The sequence below is a fragment of the Meles meles genome, chromosome 8 (genome assembly GCF_922984935.1).
Source record: "Meles meles chromosome 8, mMelMel3.1 paternal haplotype, whole genome shotgun sequence".
In the NCBI taxonomy this organism is placed as follows: domain Eukaryota; kingdom Metazoa; phylum Chordata; class Mammalia; order Carnivora; family Mustelidae; genus Meles; species Meles meles.
The window spans coordinates 18,160,863-18,179,960 of record NC_060073.1 but is presented as its reverse complement, the minus strand read 5'-3'; the positions used below and the strand labels follow the sequence as shown (position 1 = coordinate 18,179,960).

The 19,098-nt window shown below is 38.1% G+C and overlaps 1 protein-coding gene and 1 pseudogene across 1 annotated transcript; both read right to left on the bottom strand.

Moving 5' to 3' along the window:
• Nucleotides 1–855: 855 nt before the first annotated feature.
• On the bottom strand, nt 856–16,452 carry LOC123948656 (annotated as a pseudogene).
• Nucleotides 16,453–17,620: 1,168 nt separating this feature from the next.
• LOC123949698 (olfactory receptor 4C45-like) lies at nt 17,621–18,562 on the bottom strand. Its single transcript, XM_046017270.1, has one exon. It carries the CDS (start codon nt 18,560–18,562, stop codon nt 17,621–17,623), a length of 942 nt encoding a protein of 313 aa, XP_045873226.1.
• Between the last annotated feature and the right edge of the window lie 536 nt (nt 18,563–19,098).

Below are 19,098 nucleotides of genomic sequence, written 5' to 3'. Positions count from 1 at the left end.
CCCGGGACTCCGGGACCATGACCTGAGCCGAAGGCAGTCGTCCAACCAACTGAGCCACCCAGGCGTCCCTTAACTCTCTCTTTTGTACCAGATAGTTTTGTTCCTATTAGCTAAGGCAGAAATTCATACAATAACTGTTACTAGAGATGAATTGGTGATAATATGTCTTTGATAGTAAAAATGTTCCAATAGTTCTCTCTCAGGAATCATGTGTGAGATTGCTCTATGGCTGTACCTAGAGGAATTTTGTACCCCATTTTGGCTTTGGGAAGATAAAGTAATTTATTCTAAAAAGAGCCCAGATTACAGTGTAAATGGTGCCCATGGAATTATGCAACAAGGTAATCTTAATTTGGGATGAGTCCTCATTCTTCAATGAGTCTCTCATTCTTCAAAACTCATTCATTTCTGGTTGATCTTCATTGCTCACTATAATAAAACTACTTTGGCTACATAGTTGAGATTGAAACTATGAATTTTCAGCAAAAGATTTAGCCATTATTCCTTTCATTTATGTATTTTAATTGTTGTAATTCTTATATAATCTATACCCAGAACTTTACAGAGAATTTTTCCACTGAATACATAAACTCAGACATTTTCTATAGGTTGTGACAATAATATGCTGATTTGCAATTCCCTTTGAACAATAACTTAAAAATACAGAGAGATTTCTAATTGGAAGAAACTTTGGTCATCATTTAATCAAACACTGATGTCAAAGAGGCACCATTAAAGATTACAAAAAGCACAGGGAGCATAACATAGTTAAACTCATATATTTTGAGTTCAAGACCATCATTTTTTCTATTAGTCCCACTTGTTCTTAAAAGATAAATAAATTTTTTTTTTTCTTCAGAGCTTCCTCATGGCATTTTTCACCCCTGAGTTTCTGAGTGTAGATTAAAGGACTTAACATGGGTATTAATATAGTATAAAACACTGCTACTGACTTGTTAATGGGGAAGGTGACCATGGGCCAAAGGTATATGAATATACAGGATACAAAGTATAGGACAACTACAGTAACAAGGGAGGCACAGGTGGAAGAGCCTTATGCTCTCCTTTATTACTGTGAGCTCTTAGGGAGTAAAGGATGAGGACATAGGAAGTGATAAGAATAGAAAAAGAAGAGACACATCAGCCCACTGTTGGTGGCAACAAAAAGTTCAGAGATGTGATTGTCAGTGCAAGAGAGTTTAAGAGAGGGAAAAGGTCACAGTTGAAGTGGCCAGTGACATTGGGGCCACAGAAGGGCAACCAGACCTTAAAAAGAATTTAATCAGAGTGTGAAGAAATCCCTCAGCCCTGGCCATGACCACCAGGGGGCCACACATTCTCCTCTTCATTGGGATCTTGTAGTGTAGGGACTTGCAGATGGCCATAGACCATCATAGGAGGTTATAGGCCATCACCATGAGCAGGATCTCAGCTTCTCCAGAAAAATGCTTTGCAAAGAGCTGAGTCATGCACCCACTGAAGGAGGTAGTTTTCTTTTCAGTGACGAAGACAAATATCACTCTGGGAGCTATGGTAGAAGAGCAGTACCTGTCTATGAAGGACAAGAAAGACAGAAAAAAAATACATGGGGGAGCCTGAGGCTCTGCTGGTGTTGATTGTCATGACTATGAGTAGGTTGCCTGCCACAGTGAGAAAGTAGATTACTATAAACATAGTGAAAAAGAGTTTGTGCACATCTGGGTTGACAAAGGCTTTTGACAGTTATATTACCCAGTGCTGGTGTCTGTGTGTTACTATAAAGTCTTCTGGAAAGAAGTTTGACTCCATGTAATAAGGGCTTTATAACTGGTCATGTCCAGGACCTTAGGTGTAGGAATCTATCCTAGATGAAAAATATGGACAAAAATTATGCATACAGGTTGTATTTCATAGTTTTTTATGATAATAAGTGAACATATTCCAAATGTCTGCATAAAGATGGATAATTAAGTGAATTGTAGTTAGGAAATATCAGGTGGACATTGAAGTTAATTACAAAAAGAGTTCATAGCGTGGAAAGATTCTTCCACTATAATATTGAGTGCAAACCACAAAAAATAAATCAAAATATACCACAAAATATAAATCAGTTTATATATTATGATCCAAAAATGTCCAAAATGACATTATATATATAGATTATATATATAGATCTGTAGCTATATACAGATCTACATATATATATAGCTATATACGATCTATATATATAATCTATATCTATAATGTCATATATATATAGATCTATCTATATATATATAGAAAAGTATCTGAAAAAAAGTACACTATAAAGATTAATAGTGCTTACTTGAATTATAAGTAGGGCAAATCTTATTTTCCTAAATATTATATTTTATCGAATTTTTCTTCAAATCCAATAGGTTACCTTTATTATCAGTGAAAGAAGTTAATAAGAGAAATATTATTTTCTTGTGTCTGGTCTGTGTTCATAATATCTTGAGTGTCTTCTTAATAGATTTCATATAGTCATTCTTCATAAAAATCTGTGACAGTAGATACACATATTTAAATGTAACACACCTTGTGTTGATGACTCAGGAGTAGGAGACCTTAGTTTTTGTCTGGTTCCAGGAATTCTGCTAGATAGCTATCAAATCATTCTGAACACCTGTGAACTCAACTGGAGATCTAAGAAAGAAATAGCTGCAACCCTACAAATAGAAAAGCGACCACATCCATATACACGATGGAGTATTATGCCTCCATCAGAAAGGATGAATACCCAACTTTTGTAGCAACATGGACAGGACTGGAAGAGATTATGCTGAGTGAAATAAGTCAAGCAGAGAGAGTCAATTATCATATGGTTTCACTTATTTGTGGAGCATAACAAATGACATGGAGGACATTGGGAGATGGAGAGGAGAAAGAAGTTGAGGGAAATTGGAAGGGGAGATGAACCATGAGAGACTATGGACTCTGAAAAACAACCTGAGGGTTTTGAAGGGGCGGGGGGTGGGATGTTGGGGGAACCAGGTGGTGGGTAATAGGGAGGGCACATATTGCATGGAGCACTGGGTGTTGTACAAAAACAATAAATACTGTTACGCTGAAAAAAAAAAAAGAAAAGCGACCACATTCTGCAAAAATGATAAGATGAAAAAAAAAAAACTCCTCAAAAAAGCAGTACTGGCTGCCAGGATCCTAATAAGTGTGGACATAGGTAAAATGTTGGACTAGACTTCAGAATAATGATTATAAAGATATTAGCTGAGCTTGGAAAAGCATAGAAGACACTAGAGAATCTTCCTCTAATTGAATTATTTCACTTCGCATAACACCCTCTAGTTCCATCCATGTCATTGCAATTGGCAAGATTTCATTTTTGATGGCTGACTAGTATTCCTCTATGTGTGTGTGTGTGTGTGTGTGTGTGTGTGTGTGTGTGTGTGTACCACCTCTTCTTCATCCATACATCGGTTGATGAATATCTGCAATCTTTCCATAGTTTGGCTATTGTGGACATTGCTACTATAAACATTGGGGTGCAGGTGCCCCTGTGAATCACTACATTTGTATCTTTGGGGTAAATACCTAGTAGAGCAATTGCTCAGTCATAGGGTAGCTCTATTTTCAATCCTTTGAAAAACCATATTGTCTTCCAGAGTGGCTGCACCAGCTTGCATTCCCACCAACAGTGTAAGAGGGTTCTCCTCTCTCTGTATCGTTGCCAACATCTGTCATTTCCTGCCTTGTTAATTTTACCTATTCTGACTGGTGTGAGGTGGTATCTCTGGTGTAGTTTTTGATTTGTGTTTTCCTGATGCTGAGTGATGTTGAGCATTGTGTCTCTTTTGGATGTCTTCTTTGGAGAAATGTCTGTTTGTGTGTTCTACCCATTTCTTGATTGGATTATTTGTTCTTTGGGTATTGGGTTTGATAAGTTCTTTATAGATTTTGGATACTAGTCCTTTATGTGTTATGTCATTTGCACATATCTTCTCCCATTCTGTCGGTTGTCTTTTGGTTTTGTTGATAATTTTCTTTGCTGTGCAAAAGCTTTTTATCATGATGAAGTCCCAATAGTTCACGTTTGCCTTTGTTTCCCTTGCCTTTGGAGACATGTTTAGCAAGAAGTTTCTGCACCCAAGGTGGAAGAGGTTGCTGCATGTGTTCTCCTTTAGGATTTTGATGGGTTCCTGTCTCACATTTAGGTCTTTCATTCATTTTGAGTCTATTTTTTTGTATGGTGTAAGGAAATGGTCCAATTTCATTCTTCTGCATGTGGTTGTCCCATTTTCTGAACACCATTTGTTGAAGAGACTGTCTTTATACTATTGGATATACCTTCTTGCTTTGCAAAGATTAGATGACCATAGGGTTAAGGGTCCACTTTTGGGTTCTCTATTCTGTTATGTTGATCTGTGTGTCTGTTTTTGTGCCAGTACCACACTGTCTTGATTGCAGCTTTGTAATAGAGCTTGAGGTCTGGAGTTCTAATACCATCAGTTTGGGTTTTATTTTTCAACATCCTTTTGGCTATTCAGTGTCTTTTCTGGTTCCATTCAAATTCTAGGATTATTTGTTCCAGCTCTGTGAAAAAAGTTGATGGTACTTTGATAGGAATTGCATTGACTTTGTAGATAGCTCTAGGTAGCATAGATATTTTAACATTTGTTCTTCCAATCCATGAGCATGGAATATTTTTCCATTTTGTTCTGTCTTCCTCAATTTCTTTCACAAGTGTTCTATAGTTTTATGAAAGCAGATCCTTTGCCTCTTTGGTTAGGTTTATTCCTAGATATTTTATGGTTTTGGGTGCAATTGTAATTGGGATCAAATTTCTCCTCCTTCTGTCTCATTGTTAGTGTAGATAAATGCAACAGATTTCTGTGCATTGACTTTATATCTTGCTACTTTGCTGAATTCCTGCATGAGTTCTAGCAATTTGGTAATGGAGTATTTCAGGTTTTTGACATAGAGTATGATGTCATGTGTAAGGAGTTCGACTTCTTTGTCAATTTGGCTTTTATTTATTTTTGCTGTCTGTTGAGGCTAGGACTTCTACTACTTTGTTGAACAGCAGTAGTGATAGGGGACATTCCAGCAGTGTACCTGACCTTAGGGGAAAAGCTCTCAGTTTTTCACCATTAAGAATGATATTCGGGGTGCCTGGGTGGCTCAGTGGATTAAGCTGCTGCCTTCGGCTCAGGTCATGATCTCAGGGTCCTGGGATCGAGCCCCGCATCGAGCTCTCTGCTCTGCAGGGAGCCTGCTTCCTCCTCTCTCTCTGCCTGCCTCTCTGCCTACTTGTGATCTCTCTCTCTGTCAAATAAATAAATAAAATCTTTAAAAAAAAGAATGATATTCACTGTGGGCTTTTTGTAAATGGCTTTTATGATATTGAGGCATGTTCCCTCTAGCCTTACACTGTAAAAAGTTTTAAAGATGCTGTACTTTGTCAAATGTTTTTCTTGCATCTACTGAGAGGATAATGTGATTCTTCTTTCTTCTTCTTGTTCTTTTTTTTTTTTTTTTGGTGTATTACATTCATTGATTTGCAGATGTGAACCACCATGCAGCCCAGGAATAAATACCACCTAGTAGTGATGAATAATCCTTTTAATGTACTGTTGGATACTATTAGCAGGATCTTGGTGAGTATTTTGGCAACAATGTTCATCAGGGATTTTGGCCTGTAATTCTCCTTTTTGGTGGGGTCCTACCAAGGTAACGTTGGACTCATAGACAGAGGTTGGAATTTTTCCTTCTATTTCTATATTTTGAAATAGCTTCAGAAGAATAACTTCTTTAATGTTTGGAAGAATTCCCCTGGGAAGCCATCCAGCCCTAACTCTTGTTTGTTGGGAGATTTTTTGATTATTGATTCAATTTCTTTGCTGTCTCTGGGTCCATTCAAGTTTTCTATTTCTTCCTTTTTGTTTTAGTAGTTTATAATTCTCTAGGAATATATCCTTGTCCCAGATTGCCCAATTTGTTGCCATATAGTTGCTCATAATATGTTATTATAATTGTATTTCTTTGGTGTTGGTTGTGATTTCTCCTCTTTCATTCACAATTTTATTTATTTGGGCCCTTTTGGTTTTCTTTTTGATGAGTATGGCGAGGGGGTTATCAGCCTTATTAATTGTTTCAAAGAACCAGCTCCTAAATTCATTGATCTGTTCTATTGTTCTTATGGCTTCTATTTCATTGATTTCTGCTCTAATCTTTCTTATTTCTCTTCTTGTGCTGGGTTTAGGCTTTTCCCCCCCATTCTTTCTCCAGCAACTTTAGGTGTAAGGTTAGGTTGTGTATTTGAAACCTTTCTTGTTTCCCGAGAAAAGCTGGTAGTGGTATATATAGGCTTCCCATTAGGACCACCTTTGCTGCCCAAAGATTTTAAACATTTGTTTTTCATTTTCATTTATTTCCATGAATTTTTAACTCTTCTTTAATTTCCTGGTTGACCCTTCATTGTTTAGGAGGATGCTCATTAGCCTCCATGTATTTAAATTCTTTCCAAATTTCTTCTGTGATTGAGTTCCAGTTTAAAAGCACTGTGGTCCAAAAATATGCAGGGAATGATCCCGATCTTATACCATTTGAGACCTGGTTTGTGATCCAGTATGTGATCTATTCTGGGAAATGTTTCATGTGCACACAAGAAGAATGTGTATTCTGTTGCTTTAGGATGGAATATCCTGAATACATCTGTGAAGTCCATCTGGTCCAGTGTCATTCAAAGCCCTTGTTTCCTTGTTGATCTTCTGCTTAGATGATCTGTCCATTGCAACGAATGGAATTTTAAAGTCCCCTAGTATTATTGTTATTATCATTGTGTTTCTAAAATTTTGATATTAATTGGCTTATATATTTGGCTGCTCCCCTGTTAGGGGCCTAAATATTTACAGTTTTTGGATCTTCTTTTTGGATAGACCCTTTCATTATTATAGTGTCCTTCTTTGTCTCTTATTACAGTTTTTGGTTTAAAATTTAACTTGTCTGACAGAAGGATTGCCACCTCAGCTTTCTTTTGATGTTTATTAGCATGATAAATGGTTTTCCATCCCCTCACTCTAAATCTGGAGGTGTCTCTGGGTCTAAAATGAATCTCTTGCAGACAGAAAAATGATGGCTCTTGCTTTTTAAAAATACAATCTGATAGCCTGTATCTTTTGATTGGTGTATTTGGCCCATTTACATTCAGAGTAACTGTTGAAAGATACTAATTTACTGCCTTTGCATTACCTATATAGTGACTGTTTCTGTACATTGTCTCTGTTTCTTTCTGGTCTATGTTATTTTAGCACTCTCTTTTTGCTTAAAGGATCCATTTTAATATTTCCTGTAGGTCTGATTTGGTGATCACAAGTTCTTTTAGTTTCTGTTTGTTCTGGAAGCCTTTTTATCACTCCTTCTATTTTGAATGACATCCTAGCTGGATAGAGTATTCTTGGTTGCAGTTTTCTCATTTAGCACCCATGCCTTTCTAACCTGCCAAGTTTCTGTTGATAGGTCTTTCGTCAATCTAATGTTTCTACCTTTGTAGGTTGCAGACCTCTTGTCCCAAGCTGCTTTGAAGATTTTCTCTTTGTCTCTGAGATTTGCAAGTTTCATTATTTTATAATGTTGACCTATTTTTATTGATTTTGAGGGGGGCTTTCTGTGCCTCCTGGACTTGGATGTCTCTTTCCTTCCCCAAATTCAGCAAGTTCTCTGCTATAAGTTGCCCTAAGATACCTTCTGCCCTTCTTGCTCTTTCCTCTTCTCCTGGGATCCTGATTACTTTAATATTGTCTCACTTTATGATATCACTTATTTCTCAAATCCTCCCCTTGTGATCCTGTAGATGTTTATCTCTTTTTCTTACCTTATTTTTGTATATCATTTTGTTTTCTATATAACAAATTCCCTCTTCTGCCTCATTTATCATAGCAGTTAGAGCCTCCTTTTTTTTTTTTACTGTATCTCATTAATAGCTTTTTGATTCAACTTTGTTAGATTTCAGTTCTTTTATTTTTCCAGAAAGGGATTTTATTTATCCAAAAAGGGATTCTGTAGTATCTTCCATGCTTTTTTCAAGCCCAGCTAGCACCTTGATAATTGTCACTCTGAACTCTAGTTCTGACATATTACTAAGGTCTCTATTGATTAGGTCCCTAGCCATAGGTACTGGCTCTTGTTCTTTCTTTCCTTTTTTTTTTGTTTATGAGTTTTCCTGCCTTGTCATTTTATCCAGATAAAACTAGATGAATGAGAGAACAAAATACTAAAAGAGTAGCAAGGACCTCAGAAAAATATACACTAACTAGGTCAGCTGAGACCCAAAACTGGGGGGAGAAGAAATGGGTAAAAAAAGAAAAAAAAGTATATATATTAGAGGGTGAATAGAATAGAGCCACACACTTGATTTTGGGTGTGATTTGATCTGTTAGAAGAAACTACCTCCCAAAATTTTAAAGAAAGAAAAAAATATATATAAATATAAATATAAATAAATAAATAAATAAATAAATATATATATATATATATATACACACACACAAAAATCAGGGTAAACACAATGAAGGGATGGAACATGACTGTAAAAATGAAAATTAAAAAATATTATAAAAAAGGAATTGATAAGATAAGAAGTTGGTTGGAAAAAAGCAAAAAAAAAAAAAAAAAGAAGGAAAGAATATGATCAGTCTGGAAATTAGAACAAAGCCATGCACTAGATTTAGGGTATATTTTGATCTATTAGAAGAAACAGTATCCCAAAATTTTAAAGAAAAAAGACCTATATGTATACAAAAAATAAGTTTAAATACAATGAAGGAATAAAATATGACTATAACAATGAAAATTAAAGATTTTTGAAAGGGTATTGATAATGTAAAATGGTTAAAAAACTTTAAAATAGGAAAGAGGGAAATTTTTAAAAAATAGAATAAGAAAAAATAAAATTAAAAAAAATTTTTTTATTACATATATGTATATATTTTTTTTCCATTTTATTTATTTTTTTCAACATAACAGTATTCATTGTTTTTGCAGAACACCCAGTGCTCTATGCAAAACGTGCCCTCCCTATTACCCACCACCTGTTCCCCCAACCTCCCACCCCTGACCCTTCAAAACCCTCAGGTTGTTTTTCAGAGTCCATAGTCTCTTATGGTTCGCCTCCCCTCCCCAATGTCCATAGAAAATTAAAAATTTTAACTTTGAAAGACTAAAAGATCATGGGAAAGAAGCCATAAATTCTATGTGTTTGCTTTCCCCTAACTCTGGAATTCTGCAGTTCTCATTGATCAAGGAACTTGGTCTTGGCTGGATGTTCTTTCTGATCTTCTGGGGGAGAGGCCTGTTGCAGTGATTCTCAAATGTCTTTGCCCGAGGCAGAATTGCACTACCCTTGCAGGGGCCAGGCTAAGCAATCTTCTCAATTTTGCTCTCAGTAGCTTTTGTTCCCTGAAAGCTTTCTTTACAGCTTTGGAGGATGGGAATGAAAATGGCAGCCTCCCAATCTCCTGCCCCATGAGCTGGGAGATCAGGGCCCTATTCCTCAATGCATTCTCAGAGAAAAGCAGTCAATCCCTCCCCTCCCTGGTCTCTGGTCGCACTCCGAGCTCACCCAGCCTGTGACTGAGCTTTTCTATCTCTGGCACAGGGCCCTGTTTGGAGTCTCCAAACTCAGATTCCCGAGTGCACTCCTGAACCACTCCTTCCAGAGGAAGAAGGAGGGGGTGTCTCTGGATCTGACACTTGTGAGGTTCCTCCTCCAAGAGCAGTGGCCTGACTCCCTTGGATCACAATTAAAGGTAACCCCAAGCTGAGATCCCAGTCCTTGGTTCCATCTCTGCAGCCAGCTTCCCTGCTCTGATACCTGGGAGCTCTGCCACACTCAGACACCCCTGGTCCTTTTGTAACTCCATAGGTTCTGGGACCACACTGTCCCTGCGAGGGCTCCACCACTTGCTTAGCCTAGGGAGTGACATCCCTCAGTGGAGAAGACATCTAAAAGTTCTGATTTTGTGCTCTGCTGCTCTCAATTGCTGGGAGATGGCCCCTTTTCCCATGGTCTTTCTTTCCATATGTTGCCTTGGATTCACTTTTCCACATGTCCTACCTTCCAGAAAGTGGTTGATTTTCTGTTCCTAGATTTGTGCTCTTCTCTTATCTCTCCTGTTGAGTTTGTAGCTGTTCAGAATGGTTTGAAAACTATCTAGCTGAACTCCTGGAATCTGATGATATTTAAGTCTCCTACTCCTCTGTCATCTTGCTCCTCTGCTAATTCTATTTTATGTGTAAAGAAGTTGATGCTCACTGTGAGCATCATTTGGTCAAGGTCAGAGTAGCTAATCTTTGGTAGACCCTGGATTTAAATACAAATGCATCTAATTCCAAGTCTGAGCTCTAACAATTATGCTGTGGTACTAGTTAGACACTGATTCTGTGATGTGTCTCATGCACTGGGAATGATTGGCATCAGGGTGCAGATTCAGACCCAGGGGGATTATGTAGAGTCTCTGGTTTTCCCAGCAGTGGCAGGCAGCACACATTCCTCAGAAAGATCCCAGGTGCCTCAGTGACCATAAGGAGAGCCACAGAGAAAGGAAGACATTTTTTTATCTTCCTTTCCTACCTTGGCTCCAATCTGAGAGATCTGCTTAAACATTATCTTAGAAGTTGTGTTTCTTGAAATTTCCTGATGCCTGCAGAGTGGAAGGAAGACCAAGTATATGTTCATACTGAGGACCAAGGACATCCTCTACATGAATGGGGTGTGGTGGTTTCCTAGAGAAATAATAAACCAAAACCATAACTGTGGGTGAGATACCCAGTTCTTCTATTTACAAGATTCTATGTATGTCATTTCACTTACTAGAACCTGAAAATGAGCCCTATATAAATGGACATTATAGGGAAGAATACTGGAAGATTGCATATTAGTTCATTTGATGGGTGTGTTATACATAGAACATAATTAGAAAATATTTTCAGAAATGAATTGAGAGAAATTTTTGCATTTTCTACCATTGTGATACTGTTGGCTAGTATTTATTGAATCCTGGCTAACTTTGGGAGCTTGATTATGTTACTTACCTTCCATATGCATCAGTTTCCTTTTTTGAAAAATAGAGGGTACATTATCTCATGGAGTTGTTACAAGAATGAAATTAGCCACTGAGTGGAACATCAGCTGGTGAGTGCATATTTTTTGGGAAGGGTGAAACTTGATATGTTGACATGCCAGGGGATAAACCTAAGAAGTGTGGGGGAAGGTCAGAGAGAGAGATTGATTAGAGATGTAGGGAGAGCAGTCAGTGGAGGCACATAGTTGTGGCAGTCACTGTCACCCACAGAGTGGCTATTTCTCAGCTTCTTTCTTTCTTTTTTTTTAATGTTTAGGATTTTATTTATTTATTATTTAATTTAATTTTTCAGTGTAACAGAATTCATCGTTTATGCATCACACCCAGTGCTCCATGCAATACGTGTAGTCCATGAAACCCACCACCAGTCTCCGCCAACCTCCCACCCCCTGCCCCTTCATAACCCTCAGGTTGTTTTTTAGAGTCCATAGTCTCTCATGGTTCATCTCCCCTTCCAATCTCCCTCAACTCCCTTCTCCTCTCCATCTCTCCATGTCCTCCGTGTTATTTCTTATGCTCCACAAATAAATGAAATCATACGATACTTGGCTCTCTCTGCTTGACTTATTTTACTCATCATAATCTCTTCCAGTCCTGTCCATGTCGCTACAAAAGTTGGGTTCATCCTTTCTCATGGAGGCATAATACTCCACAGTGTATATGGACTACATCTTCCTTAATCATTTGTCCGTTGAAGGGCATCTTGGTTCTTTCCACAGTTTGACAACTGTGGCCATTGCTGCTAGAACACTGGGGTACAGATGGCCCTTCTTTTCACTACATCTGTATTTTTGAGGTAAATACCCAGTAGTGCAATTGCAGGGTCATAGGGAAACTCTATTTTTAATTTCGTAGGGCATCTCCACACTGATCTCCAAAGTGGCTGCACCAACTTGCATTCCCACCAACAGTGTAAGAGGGTTCCCCTTTCTTCACATCCTCCAACACACGTTGTTTCCTGTCTTGCTAATTTTGGCCATTCTAACTGGTGTAAGGTGGTATCTCAATGTGGTTTTAACTTGAATCTCCCTGATGGCTAGTGATGATGAACATTTTTTTCATGTGTCTGATAGCCATTTGTATGTCTTCATTGGAGAAGTGTCTGTTCATATCTTCTGCCCATTTTTTGACATGATTATCTGTTTTGTGTGTGTTGAGTTTGAGGAGTTCTTTATAGATCCTGGATATCAACCTTTTGTCTGTACTGTCATTTACAAATATCTTCTCCCATTCCGTGGGTTGCCTTTTTGTTTTGTTGACTGTTTCCTTTGTCATGCAGAAGCTTTTGATCTTGATGAAGTCCCAAAAGTTCATTTTCGCTTTTATTTCCTTGGCCTTTGGAGACTTATCTTGAAAGAAGTGGCTGTGGCTGATATCGAAGAGGTTACTGCCTATGTTCTCCTCTAGGATTCTGATGGATTCCTGTCTCACATTGAGGTCTTTTATCCATTTTGAGTTTATCTTTGTGTATGGTGTAAGAGAATAGTCGAGTTTCATTCTTCTACATATTGCTGTCCAGTTTACCCAGCACCATTTATTGAAGAGACTTTCTTTTTTCCACTGTATATTTTTTCCTGTTTTGTTGAAGATTATTTGACCATAGAGTTGAGGGTCAATATCTGGGCTCTCTACTCTGTTCCACTGGTCTATGTGTCTGTTTTTATGCCAGTACCACACTGTCTTTGTGATGACAGCTTTGTAGTGAAGCTTGAAATTGGGTAACGTGATGCCACCAGTTTTGTTTTTGTTTTTCAACATTTCCTCAGCAATGCTGCTGGATCCTGTTTGCTAGGATCTTGTTGAGAATCTTAGCATCCATATTCATCAGTGATATTGGTATGAAATTCTCCTCCTTGGTAGGGTCTTTGCCTGGTTTGGGGATCAGGGTAATGCTGGCTTCATAAAAAGAGTCTGGAAGTTTTCCTTCTGCTTCAATTTTTTCAAACAGCTTCAGGAGAATTGGTGTTATTTCTTCTTTGAAAGTTTGGTAGAATTCCCCAGGGAATCCTTCAGGTCCTGGGCTCTTGTTTTTTGGGAGGTTTTTGATCACTGCTTCAGTCTCCTTACTAGATATTGGTCTATTCAGGTTGTCAGTTTCTTCCTGGTTCAATTTTGTGGGTTTATAGTTTTCCAGGAATGCATCCATTTCATCTAGGTTGCTTAGCTTATTGGCATATAACTGTTGGTAATAATTTCTGATGATTGTTTCTATTTCCTTGATGTTTGTTGTGATCTCTCCCTTTTCATTCATAATTTTATTAATTTGGGCTTTCTCTCTTTTCTTTTGGATTAGTGTGGCCAATGGTTTATCGATCTGATTGATTTTTTCAAAAAACCAGCTTCTAGGTTCATTGATAAGTTCTACTGTATCTCTGGTTTCTACCTCATTGATCTCTGCTCTAATCTTGATTATTTCCCTTCTTGCATGTGGAACTGGTTTGATTTGTTGTTGATTCTCCAGTTCTTTAAGGTGTAGAGACAGCTGGTGTATTCTGGATTTTTCAATTTTTTTGAGGGAGGCTTGGATGGCTATGTATTTCCCCCTTAAAACCACCTTTGCTGTATCCCATAGGTTTATTTTGATTTCAACAAAATCTATAATACTTAAACTAATGATAAAATATATTAGGAAGTGGGATTAACATCTCCATGATTTTCATTCAATGAAATCTGATTGGTTAGAGGAGGAACTAGGATTAGTTAACAGTTAATTGTTCCACTAAATCTACCAATTGATACTTTTCATACAATTTTAATTTCTCTAGTCAAGGGAGATTAAATAGTTCCCCAACTTGTGCTTGTTTGTGATTAAGTTTGTGGTGGAATATTTGGTTAGCTGAAATGCTTCTTTAAACAATACCAATCTTTTATTTGATGATACAAGATATTAACACTTCGCACTTGGTCTATTATTTTCCCTGTTCTATAAATCATGCAAAACTTGCAGGAGAAGGAATGATTATGAGTGATTTAGTCTTGACCAAGAGTCAAAGAGTGGAGTGTGTAGGGAAGGGTTATTTTACAATGCTCAATAGGAAAATCTTAACTCTGGTCATGCAGGGCTCTGACCATTGTATACGACATGACCAGGGGAATTTTTGATGTATTTTTAAAGTCCTAAACTCCTCTGATGATGTCAAGAATCTTTTTTTTTCTTTCTTTTTTTTTCCATTGGCCTTTACTTAGCATAACTGACTTGACCAGAAGGACATGAATACCTCATCACAAACTTCTTCCCTGAGCTTTCATGAATCTTGGACTTATCTCATCCTGGTCTTGGTGATTCAACTAGAGATGAAGCTTGTTTTTCTGTGTGAACAAAGACTCTTGGCAATTGTTTGGGCATCTCTTCGACCTTCAGTACTTGCCTCTACTCTGTTTCTCAGTTCCCAGTGTCATTGGTCTTCAGAAAAATGCATTATATGATTATGCTTTGTGATTTCTTGCGAGTCCTTTCAAATATGCCAACTTGTGCAATCTTTGCAGTTGATGTCTCCACGTAATGTGATTTTAGGGTTAGTTTGGATAAAATGACATGAACAAAGATATAATTCCACAATTTTACATCTTCACCATTTCACAATATTTTTCCTTTGTGTTGCCTGACACAGATCACCATTACTTGTTTAAATTTATGTATACTGAGGGAAGCTAATATTGATGCCCAACACACAGTATCTTTGGAATTAAATTAGAAAATATGCATTCCTAAGACATTTTAGGGTGGGTCATAACCTCATCCCAACTGCAAATGTAGCCCTATTTCCAAGTGTCAAGATTAGTCCTTTGATTCCCTTGTTATCAGATGGACTTGTTATCAGAGATGAGGATATCTGCCTGGGTGTGTGCCCAAAGATGTTTTAGCATAGCTCCTGTTATAGTCAGTCCCATGGAAAAATGGAAAAATTTTATGGTTGAGCTTGAAAATGATGGGGGGTAAATCAGAGGGTGAGACAAACCATGAGAGACTATGCACTCACCAAAGCAAAGTGAAGGTTTCAGATGGGAGGGAGGTGGGGGGATGGGTTAGCCCGGTGATGAATATTAAGGAGGGCACATATTGCATGGAGTACTGGTGTTATATGCAAACAATGGATCATGGAACACTACATCAAAGACTAATGAAGTACTGTATGGTGACTAACAAAACAGAATAATAATAAAGTATTTTTATAAAGAGACAATAAGTCACTTAGAAAAAAGAAAAAAGGAATTTAATATTGAAGTGTAACTGATGTAAAATGTTATGAAGGTTGACCTGTACCATGTAGGGATTTGACAGTTCTATACTTTATTCAGTGCTCACCAAGGTAAGTGCCGTCACCCATCTGTCACCATACAGCAGTATTATAATATTTTTGATTATATTCCTTATGCTATACTTTTTAATTCTTTGATGTGTTTATTTTATAGTGAAGTTTGTACCTTTTAATCCCCTTTACCTATTTCACTCTTCTCCACACAACCACCTCTGGCATTCACCACTGGTAACCACCACTTTGTTCTCTTACTTGAGTTTGTTTGCTTGTTTTGGGACAACATACATATGAGAAGGGAAAGGGTCAGAGGGAGAAGCAGACTCCCTACCAAGCAGGCAGCCTGATGCAGGACTCAATCCAGGAATTCCAGGATCATGACCTGAGCCGAAGGCAGTCACTTAACCAACTGAGCCACCCAGGCACCCGGGACAACATATATTTTTAAAAGGCCTTCATGCACAGTTAGATCTAACTTGATCTAAAGTCCTGAGAACATGAGAAATGTCAGCATCACATGATATTCAATCCCTGGTTGTGAAATCACCCTCTGAAGACAAGTTTCTTAGCTCTGCCTCAGGAATCCCAAGCTCTGTGCAGAGATAGGTCTGTTGGTTTCTGGCACTGTAGTGGCTCTCCCCTTTCCTCCCTTGAGTGCATTAAGGGGAATCAATCATTAGTGAAAGCTTTTGAAATAAGTTCTGCTTAGACATGTCATTGTTGCTCCAGCTAGCTCCTTGATTGGTTATTGCAGAGATGTTTAAGGGCATTTGATCCCACAATAGGGAGTTGGTGGTGGGCTAGCTTTTAGTGTCCAGAGATCTGCTCACAGGTCCCATTCGTTTCCTTGATGAGAAAACTCTCTGCTCTGCTGTCCCTACTCATATACAGAGGCCTTTTATGACATTTGAAGTACAGTGAGACTGGCATAGATGTTTGGTCTTCCTGTGATCATGGTTAGTGAATGATGGTTGGTAGTGGTGTTCTTGGGCTCCTCTTGTCAGCAACTGTTGACCCTGGCTTACTTTCTGTGCTGGTGACGTCTCTGAAAGCTGTAACCGTATCTGAGCAATTTCATTAGTTTTTAGCTGATTCATTTTTTCAATCTAAATTGTTTAATTCTTACAACCAGAGATTGGTTGTTTATGTATAACACCCAGTGCTCCATGCAATACCTGCTCTCCTAAATAGCCACTATCAGGCTCACCCATCTCCCCCACTCTCCATCCCTCTAAAACCCTCAGTTTGTTTCTTGGCGTCCACAGTCGGTCATGGTTGGTCTCCCCCTCCACTTTTCCATTCCTTAGCCTAATATCATCCATGTTATTCCTTATCCTCCACAAGTAAGTGAAACCATGTGATAATTGGCTTTCTCTGCTTGACTTATTTCACTCAGCATAATCTCTTGCAGTCCCATCCATGTTGATGCAAAAGTTGGGTATTCACCCTTTCTGATGGCTGAGTAATATTCCATTTAAAACACAACTTTAACATACAGTTGTTTTCTGCCTTAACTCTACAAACTTGATCAGTTATATTTCTTTTGCATCACCAATTCTGCCTCTAATTCTTTTGTACACAATTGCACACTGCAGGGAATGGTGGTAATGTAAGTTTTTAAATGTACCTTAATGTGCAAGTGTTCTCTTATTGGGACTGTGAGAAGTAAAGAATTCTTTATTGCTATGGTGCAGGAATATTTATTAACCTCTCAAATTCAGGAAGATAAGAAAAAGTATATTTGGGTGGAAATACTTCTTGAAGACTCACTGGCTTTCTATATATTATTGCATATATAGAACTTTTCCTCTTATAAAATAAAACTTCATTCTAGCTGTAGGCAGGGTGTAGAGAGTATTGAAAATATTGCTTGAGAACCATTTCATACCAACAATCAGGGCAACATTATGACTTCTGTGGTCCCTTTCTACTTTGGCCTCATGAGTCCTTCTCCATAAAAATTATTAAAGATTGTATTTTATGAATGTATTGGTAAGATGATGACATACTCCATGTTAGATTTGGATTATATTCATTTTTTCTTCTTATTTTAAGAGAAATTAACCATTCAAGGGATCCTAGAATTATTGTGGGCTCTAGGCACTGTGCCTACTGTTCTTGGATGGATATCTTGACCCTGCCCACAAAATATATGATCCTGAATAAAAGTGAACCAGACAGGATAATTGACTGTCCCACATTTAATTAACTAGTAAGGGTAATAAATCTCTCTAAATTTTCACTGGATATTTTTATGTAAATACTCTAATCCCAAGATTCATTATCACCAATTTTCATTATTTGCCTCCAGAGTTCCTTCATGACATTTTTCACTTCTGCATTTCTGAGGGTATAGATTAAAGGGTTCAACATGGGTGTGACTAGGGTACAAAACACAGTCACAGCCTTGTCAGTGGGGAAGGAGGTCATGGGTCTCAGGTACAGGAATGAACAAGGTACAAAGAATAAGATGACAACAGTGACATGAGAAGCACAGGTAGACAGGGCTTTGCGACGCCCTTCAGAGCTTTTAGTCCTCAGGGAGTGCAGGATGACAATGTAAGAAACAACCAGCATAGAAAAAATGAGCAGACATAGTGACCCGCTGTTGGCAGCAATCAGGGGCCCCAAAGTGTGAGTGTCTGTACAGGCTAGTTCCAGGAGAGGTATTAAATCACACATAAAATGGTCAATAACATTGGGGCCACAGAACGGTAACTGGACCACGAACAGAACCTGGATTCCTCCATGAATAAAGCCTGAAATCCCAGCCATTCCCACCAAGAAAGCACAGACAGGTTGGCTCATGGTGGTCGTGTAATGCAAGGGCCTACAGATGGCTACATAGCGGTCATAGGCCATGGCAATTAATAAGATGATTTCAGCTCCCCCAAAGAAATGTTCAGCAAAGAGCTGAGTCATGCAGCCATTGAAGGATATGGTGTTCTTGTCAGAGAGCAAGTCAAAGATCATTTTGGGTGCTATGGATGAAGAGTAGAAACCATCTATAATGGATAAATAGGACAGAAAGAAGTACATGGGAGATCCCAGGGCTGGACTGATGAAGATGGTGACGGAGATGAGGAGGTTACCTGTGAGTGTGATTAAGTAGGTGATTAAAAGCACAGCAAATAGGAATTTTCTCAGTTCTGGGTTCTGGGACAGGCCGAGCAGAATGAATTCTGTTACATTTCTCATCGTTTCCATAGAGTCAGCTTGGGTTAAGAGCCTATGGTCCATCTGGAAAGATCACAGAATTTCTGAGTAGTATTTCGAATTCAACACTGAAATCTTCCATCACCCCATTAGTGCTGGCCTCTGGGGTTGCTGGAGCCACACTTTCCCTCACCTCAACCACTTTGGAGACTGTTATAAAAGAGAATAAACAGAGGTAGATGGAGGTTAATTTTCTCTTACTCATCTAAATTTTATAATGACAATATATTTCAAACACCAGAATAAAAGCAAAGTGGTATTATGATGGTTGAATCCCGATTGACTTCAAAGCTCTGGCTCTAAAATTTTATGGATGGCCTTTTTCCTCTGCTTTTCATACAGATTATATCAATAGCAATTATTCTGAGATTATAGTTGCTCATTGACATGAATATTTATGGGTATATGAACACAATATTCTTTACAATATGAAAGGTACAGCAGATAGGAAAGTGCCATTCTTCCTATATCTATACCAGCAGTCCTTTTTGAGTTACGATTCCTGTCAAATGAATGCACATACACAC

Bases quoted from the DNA above. Each gene is read 5' to 3' on its own strand.
- LOC123949698 (XM_046017270.1), bottom strand. From the start codon at position 18,562: ATGGAAACGATGAGAAATGTAACAGAATTCATTCTGCTCGGCCTGTCC.